This window comes from Saimiri boliviensis, chromosome 1 (assembly GCF_048565385.1).
Source record: "Saimiri boliviensis isolate mSaiBol1 chromosome 1, mSaiBol1.pri, whole genome shotgun sequence".
Taxonomy (NCBI): domain Eukaryota; kingdom Metazoa; phylum Chordata; class Mammalia; order Primates; family Cebidae; genus Saimiri; species Saimiri boliviensis.
The window spans coordinates 122,842,555-122,850,595 of NC_133449.1; the positions used below are offsets into that span (position 1 = coordinate 122,842,555).

An 8,041-nucleotide genomic window follows, 5' to 3' on the forward strand; every position below is an offset into this window, starting at 1 on the left:
TGGTCTAAAAAAAAAAAAAAAAAAACACAATGTATAGGAAGTCCAGGTTGGCAGTATCAGAAACCTATCCCCAAGCCCCAAATCAACGTGGTGTCTTGGCAGCTGTGTCCCTCGAGCACTTTCTCCTTGTTGCATTTTGTTTTGTTATAATCGAGGTGCTTTTCTGCGGCTCCCAGCGTAAATGCACTGAGTGGGAGGGACGAGCATGCTCTCCATTCTTCTCCTTCATGTGTGTCTCCTTTCTTCGCCTTTGCAGAACCACACGATGAGCCAGCACGCACAGTGAGGGATCGCTCAACAGGACACCTCTCCGCAGAAGGCTTGCCGGAGACGCCGTGGGGAGGGCCATTTGAACATTACATCCAATCAAAGTGTCATTTGCAACCCAGATGTAAAACTCTAATGATTTGGCCATGAGGCGCTGCTATTATAAGCAGCTGGAAATGAATATTAATGGCAGAGATTAAAAGTATTCCATGCTCAGTATTTTTTATTGTCCTGCTACAGCTAGTGTGCTTTTAGAGTTTCCGCCGCAGACTACATTTCTAGAGTTAGAGAAACCTGCTTTTTAAGGCTATTGTCCTTTGTTCTTTCATGTATTATATTGATAGTTTTTAAAAAAGAATTAGTGTGATTTTTTTTTTCTCTGCTTCTTTTTTTTTTTCTTTCTTGTTTTTCTTTTCCCCCCTTTGGTTAACTACTTTTTAATTGCAATTCTAGGTAATTGTGCATCGTGATGTGATTGCTTGGCTATTGTCTGAATATTTCCTTTTAATTTTTTAATTAAAGACTAATGCTTTGATTGGATTTGCCAGTTCACCGGACAGTGATTAAAACTATGTAATGAATATAATCGGTTTCAGTGCAACTGGATGGTCTGCTTTTAAATGTGACTTAATCTGACTGCAGTAACTAGTACAGTTCAATAAAGGGAATCCATGCGATTAGCATCCGGTGCCTGGTTCTCTCCTCCTCAGCCTAGGGCCGCCTTGGGGGCTGTCAGCTCCTGTAAAGGGTGTACCCCTGCAAGTTCCTGTGAGCTTGCACATGCCCTTGAGGACCTGCACACAGTAGACGATGCTTCCCTCCGAAAAGAAGCATAGGGACTTAATGCACACAGACTGGACAGGCTGGCAGTGGCCATGGAAGTCAAAGCAGAAAACCTCTTAATGATGGAATACCCTGATCTTCCCACTCAAAGATGGGGAAACAGAGGCCCAAGGGTTTCCCAAGGCCACGCAGCAGATCAGTGCCCAGGCTCATCGTGGTGTCTCCTTGTTTTTCCCTTCAGGGTTGGCTTTCCCATGCGTTGGATAAAGGCAGGCAAGTGGCTAGCCCTTCCCTTGCCAGGACTCCAGGTGGCATTTGGGTTCTGAGGCATGGAGATGTGTGGCTGGGACTGCAGAGCAGAGCCAGGTAGGAGCCACAGGTTCCCAGTCATAGAGATCAGCAAGATGTGGAAACATTGAGACTGGTGGCCAGGGCCAGGTCTGGAGTGAGGCAGGCAGGGGCCTGGGGTGCAGTATTTCAGGGGGCACTCGTTCTCAGGGCCCCCTGCACTTGAAAGCTCTGGGAATGGGTGTCCTCTTGCATTTTACACTCTAGGCACCTCCCTTATCTCACCTACTTCTGGCCCTGCTGGTATCTCAGGGCCCACCCAGCAGCCTTGGTCTCCAGGCCTTCTCCGTGTTACCTCCCACACCTCTGTCATGCTGGTGCTCAGCTGACCTGCCAATCAGAGGCCGGAACTTGCACGGGAAACCCTTCCTTGCTAACTTTTCACAAGGGGCAAGGAAATTGGTTATTACCCTCTGCAGAGCGGAAATGAAACAGGCAGACAGATTGCACCTAATTATAATGTAATACTAAGTCACAGGCATGGAATTTGGAGCAATTATACCCATCATCTTCTAGAAGACTCCCATATCAAGGGGCTTCTGATGACCCGTAAGAGTTCCCCTTTCTTTTTGCCAGCTCATGTAACATTCTCACATGGGCGGGGCTTTCTGTTTTTCAGAAGGCATTTTACACCTGTGAATCAGGGCAGACCCTGCCAGTAGTGGGCCATTTCCTCCTGGACACTGAAGGCCGTGAATGCCAATTTTTAGCCTCTTGGAGACTTGGCTGTTTTGGGGGAAGACCTCAGGGTAGACACCCAGTGTTCCGCTAAGTGTGCACACCCACGGACTGGGGCTGGGGCTGTGTCTGAGTGAGGCTGCCACACATCCACAGCAAGGCCTGCCTCGTGGGCAGTGCTGGGACTGTCAAAAGGACCAGTGTGTCCCGGGGACCTGCCACATCTCTGCCGCAGGGTCCTCTCCTGCTCCGGATCTGTCCCAAACCCCGTGGAGCCCAGGTGAGAGCCCTCAGTAAGTACCAATAGAAGATTTGATTTGACGGTTGGTGGCGTAGGGCTAAATTAGTCACTGCCCCCATTAAAAATACAGCGGGGGGTTTAAGAGCTTTTCACGCCGTGTGGGAATCAGCAGCGAAGCCGGCTGATGCCTTGGGTAAGGAGAGAGGCGGCCTAGGGGACCGTGAGGTAATGAGGTTTATGGCGGTGACAAGGCAGCCAGGGAACCCCACCGACTCTCCCCCTCACCCCAGCCCCATTGTTCTCCAGCTGGCTCTGCTCCCGCCGCTATGGCTGAGAGCCCCTCGTGACTTCGTGTAGGGAGGGGGCTGGCAGTGGGGACACTGAGGCCCTTCTTGGAACTGGACTTCTTTGCCATCAGGAGGTATTAGGGTGGGGGAGCAGTGCACAGTTATATACCTATGCCTTCGAGATCCCACTCGCCCCTTCCAGAGGAATGGTGTGGAGGTGGGATAAGACACTTGCCTTTCAGCTGGGAGGGGCCTTTGAGGGTCACTGGGAGGCTTGTATAAAATGATGCCAAAGGGCTGCATAGAGAGAGAGAGAGCTTTAAGAGGCATGGTCATCAATGATGACACCAGGTGTCCTCAGGAGAGCACCTTCTCAGCCAGGAGGGCACGGTGGAATTTGGATTTGGCTTTGGGTAGTGGGCAAGGTCACTGGAAGCCTAAGGTTTATTGCTGCTGTATTTAGATGTACAAATTGTCAGTTCTAATAACTCGGTGGAGGAATTTTGCGCAGCCTGGGAAATGGACCAGGATCCCTGGCCACAGGCCCCTGTCATCGAGCACCTGCCCAGAGTGCCCAGAAGTGGGCAGGTAAGGGTTTCAATCTCAGTGGAGAAACTGTTACGGAAAGAATCTTCTCGAGTTCCCCAGTAGAGAATGCTCCCTTTAAACTCACAGCTGCTTAATAATGAACTTTCCATCTGTTTTTCCTCCCTCCTAAGGTGTGTATTCCTAGGGATGGGACCTGTACCTACAAATATTCAGTAAATAGGACCAAAACTCCAATCCATGCCTTTCTTCACTCACCCATTCAGCAGGTATTTACTGAGCTGCCCCCATCTGCCAGGCACTGCACAGGGCACTGGGGACAAGGAGATGACTAGCCGATGTGGCCCCTGGCTTCATGTAGCTCACAGTGACACAAGCAAGCATGCCAGTAAATGCATCGCGACACCTGGTCCTGAGTGCTGTGATGGCAAAGCCAGAAGCTGCCTGGGATTCATGGAAGGACCCATGTACGAGATGCAGGGGTGCATTAAGGAAGCCCTTGCTGAGGCAGGGGCTTGAGACCTGAAGGAAGAAGGGAGGTCGGAGGCCCAAGAGCAGTGGGAAGAGAGCACCGAAAATGTGGAAGCCCCGAGCTGGAAACGAGCTGGAAATACCCTTAGAGAGCTGATTTCCTACTGAGTTTCAGTTCTAGATGATTTAAAACAATCCCAGAGAAGTTTGGAATCTTGTCCAAGATCATACCATTGAGAATAAACTTGGGACTGTAACTTGGGTGTCTTGCCTTCCAGCCCAGGGTGTCTGACTCCGTTATTATTTTTATTATAACAATCATGATGACAATGAGGAATAAAGTTTGTATTGCACCTTACAAGAAAGACTGCTGATTCTCTTTCTTTCCGTTAACAAAGTAACCAGTTTTTAGCTGAGCAGAGGTTACCTTGGAGAGGGGAGGGGGCAGATTATATATCCTATGCTTTCCAGAAGTTAGGTGTGATTCTATTACTATTAGCAGCCATAGGTTTTATCAATAGGGTGTAAATAGAGGCAGTATGTGCAAAGTCTAAGCATTGTCCTGAAAGAGAGGACATGAGTTCCTTCCTTCCTCCCATCTTCCTGATGGCTGGAACGTGGCTGCAATAGCTGGTGTTTCAGAAGCCATTTGAACCATGAGGTAACTTGACTACCCCGTTAATCACTTCTGGTTACTGTCCATCATTGCACTTGTGACATGTGGTGTTTTGTATTTATTGGTATGGCTTGGAACTTGCCTTTGGAGAAGAGAGAGAAACCCTACAAAGGTTTGTCCCCCAAATGCTTGTTACCCTTCAAAGCAAGTTCATGGTGCCACTATTTTACAACTTAACAGTTGATTTTGGTTCATGCAGGCTTGCCAGAAGAGTGCTCAGTGATGATACACCCTGCACTGCACTCTTGACGTCACAGAAGAGGAGAAAACTCAACATTCAACAATGGCTAAATATTTGCATTTCTGTCTTGCTCGACCTCTTTCCAAAAGCATTTAATAAAGTACGGTTTGCCATGCCTGCCCCTGGCTGTCTTTTCCCTCCACGCTTCTGCTCACAGTGCTTCCTCATGCTGGAATGTCCTTCCCTTCTTCCTCGCTGCTCCCCCGCCCCCGTTAACTTTTATTTTTAGACCCAGCTCAGCTGTCGAATTCTTGGGGCCAAGACTTGGGTGAGGTCACTGAAGCACTCACCTGGGAGCAAAACTTAAGCAGATACAAAACACTCAGTGATCAAAATAAACAACATTTTCATCTACTATTTTAGAAAATCACATTGGCAGGCTTCAGCCTGCAGGCTGGCCGCCTGTTTTTGAAAATAAAATTTTACTGGAACCAGGACTGGGATTAGGATTTGGCAGGTGAGGTGGGATGGCACAGATGTAGCATCAGATTCTGTCTTTACCTAAGACTTTGCCATTTTTTTTCATCATGGGTTTTTTTTACACTGATTTTTATTTTCAGAAACATTACATAATAGTGTGTGTGTGTTCACTTAAATTTTGTGCCCAAAGCATGTGCCTCATTCATTTCACCCTAGTCTTGGCCCGGTTTATTCTTTAGGCCACTTACTCTGATTCCCACAGCTAGGTAAAATGCTCTCATAATAAGAACTCTGATACCACGTGGTGTATAAGTCCATCACTGGACATGCACAGTACAGACTTTTATACCTATTTGTCTCTGGGACTGTGTATCAATCAGGACAGGCTAGGTTATGGTACTGTAACAAAAGGGCCCAGTTTCTCATGGTTTAACACAAGAAAGATTTCTTTCTGGCTCGTATTCCTCAGCCATCTTGGATGTCCAGGGGGCTTTCTTCATCGTGGTCACTCAGAAATTAGGATCAGGGAGCGGCCACCCCCTTAAATATGGTCAGAAACCAAGCAGAGAGAGAGACAGCGAGACAGAGAAACTGGCAGTTCAGTGCCCTTGCCTGGGACTTACACAAATACAGAGCTCTTAAATTCACAATGCATTGGCCAGCAATTGTCACATGGTCCCACTCTATCACAAGGGGACAGGAAATGCATCCTGACTTGTAGCTGGAAGAAGTGAGAATCGACAGGGCTTGGAACACTGCACTAATGACTACCCAAGCTGTCTCCGCTTCCCACCCATCTGTCTTTGACTATCTTTGAGGGCAGAGTCTGACTCTTAGTAAATGTCATTATATCCAGCACCCTATGTGGGATCTGGAGCAGATAAAATAATAAATGAATGCAAATATTGCATATGAAAATGAATCAATGACAATTTAAAAAGGCTAGAGGATGATAAGCATGCATAGGGAGACACCTTGTAGCCTAAGATCTGTGGACTATGACACCTGGATGCTGACCTCAGCTCTATCACTCACTAGCAGTGTGACCTCAAATAAAGCCCTTAACGTCTCTGAGCCTCAGTGTTTTCATTGTTAAAATTTAAAACATAAAAAATAGTTATCTCACAAAGTTGTGAAATTAAAACAAGAACAATGATGACATTTAATTACATTATCGCACCATTCAGCAGGTGCCTGGTATTATTTTAGGCACCGTGTATTAACTCCTTTAATCCACACAACAACGTTATCACAGGGATACTGTTACCTGTTTTTCACAACCTAGGAAACTAAGGCAAAGAGAGCTCACCTTCCCAACGCTCAGATTCCAATGCCAGCAGTCTGGCTCCAAAGCCCTGTTCCCAGCCCCAAGAAGCCCTTGAGCAGAACACAGAAGAAATAGCTAGCTCCAGGCTGGGCACAGTGGCCCATGTCTGTAATCTCAGCATTTGGGGAGGTCTAGATGGGGGGATCACTTGAGGCCAGAAGTTGGAGACCAGTGTGGGCAATATAACAAGACCCTGTCTCTACAAAAAATAATAATCGTAAAATTAGCCATGCATGGTGGTGTGCTTGTAATCCCAGCTACCTGGGAGGCTGTGACAGGGTATCACTTGAGCCCAAAAGTTCCAGGCTGCAGTGAGTTGTGACTGCACCACTGCACTGCAGCCTGGGTGACACAGCAAGGCCTTGTCTCAGAAGAATGGAAGGAAGGAAGGGAGGGAGGGAGGGAGGGAAAAAGAGAGGAAGAAAAAAGAAAAAAGGAATGAAAAAGGAGAAAGAGGAAAAGAAAGAAAAGAAAGAGAGGGAGGGAGGAAGAAAGGAGGGAGGGAGAGGAGAAAAGAAAGAGAAGAAAGAAAAGTAAAGAATGAGAAAGGAAAGAGAAAAAGGAAAAGAGAAAAGAAAGGGAAGGAAAGAAAAAGAAAGGAGGGAGGGACGGAGGGAAAGAAATGGCTAGCTCCTGATACTCATCAGTGAGGTTGGTTCCGGCGATAGTCCACTGGGGTCCGCCTCTGCCAGGAGAGACCGCTCCTGGCTGGGCGGATCCTGGACCTGCCTCAGCCAGGACAGCGCTGGGGCGGTCCCAGCTTGGGGTTGGTGCGCGGCCGGCCCGCCCTCTCCCTCCCCTGAGCGCTGATTGGCCTGCCTCGGCGCCGGCCCCGCCCACCTGGGGGCCGCGGGCTGAGCGCGCTGCCAGCAGCGTGGTGTTACCTTATTTGTGGAGTTATTAATTACTGAAGGGCGCAAACCGTGATTCTGTGCATAAAAATATGTTTGAGCTGTTTCTACTTAAACTTTAAAGAGAACGTTAATCAATTTTATTTTAACAAAATGACCTTAAGCAGGGAAAAAAAAAAATGGTGTTATTTGCCCAAACAGGCAAATTAATTTCTCTCTCTTGAGAAATCTGAGAAGTTTCCAGAAATAGCTATGCATAATTTACACCTGCCCTGGCCGCTTCTAGTTTCACACCAAGCCCAGTCACGGGCCCCACCCCGCCCCGGCCCCAGCAAGAACTGCAAACGAGGGTCCCTGCAAAAGTCCTGCTACCCAGAAGCCGACACATTTTAGGACCTTGGGAAGACGATCAGAGGGAAAGGGTCCACGTAGCCTCTGAGAGGCCAGTCCAGCATGGGTCAAGGTCAATGGCGGGAGAGGGGCCGCTGCCCAGTTCCTTGGCCTGGCATCCTCGGGGGGCCTAGAGACAGCCCCCAGCGGAGGACCTCCTCCAGCCTGCAGGCTGGGTCCTGAGGCATGTGGCCTATGGCCACCTGCTTAGCCCTCCCCTCCAGCAGCCCCCACCCTTGGGAGTTTCCAGGCTGTCAGAGTCTCCAGAACATTCTGCAGAGTCCGTGTGGCCCTCCAAACTCCTGCCCCTATGGCTCTCCACACCTGCGGCGCTTCCCTTCTGATGGGGTGGTCCCTTACCCATGCACTCGGGCTTGAGAATGGGGCTTACAGTCAGGGCATGGGGGCTGCTGGAACTGTGTCAGTTTCCAGTTGGGCCTTTCAGTAGCACTGTGACTTCTGCCTGGCCATTGAACCTCCCTGGACTTGCGTTTCTCTCCCTGCACTTCTGAGGG

At 48.7% G+C, this 8,041-nt stretch overlaps 1 protein-coding gene across 5 annotated transcripts in view; it reads left to right on the forward strand.

Annotated features, from left to right (window-relative positions):
- The window catches only part of ZNF423 (zinc finger protein 423), a 363,648-nt gene extending 359,676 nt beyond the window's left edge, over positions 1-3,972 (forward strand). For all 5 annotated transcript variants that reach the window (XM_074403307.1, XM_039461811.2, XM_074403317.1 and 2 more), the window contains one exon: positions 257-3,972. In XM_074403307.1, coding sequence (XP_074259408.1) covers positions 257-286 — 30 coding nt within the window. In that variant the 3' untranslated portion in view covers positions 287-3,972. The remainder of the gene's footprint in view (positions 1-256) is intronic.
- Positions 3,973-8,041: the final 4,069 nt, after the last annotated feature.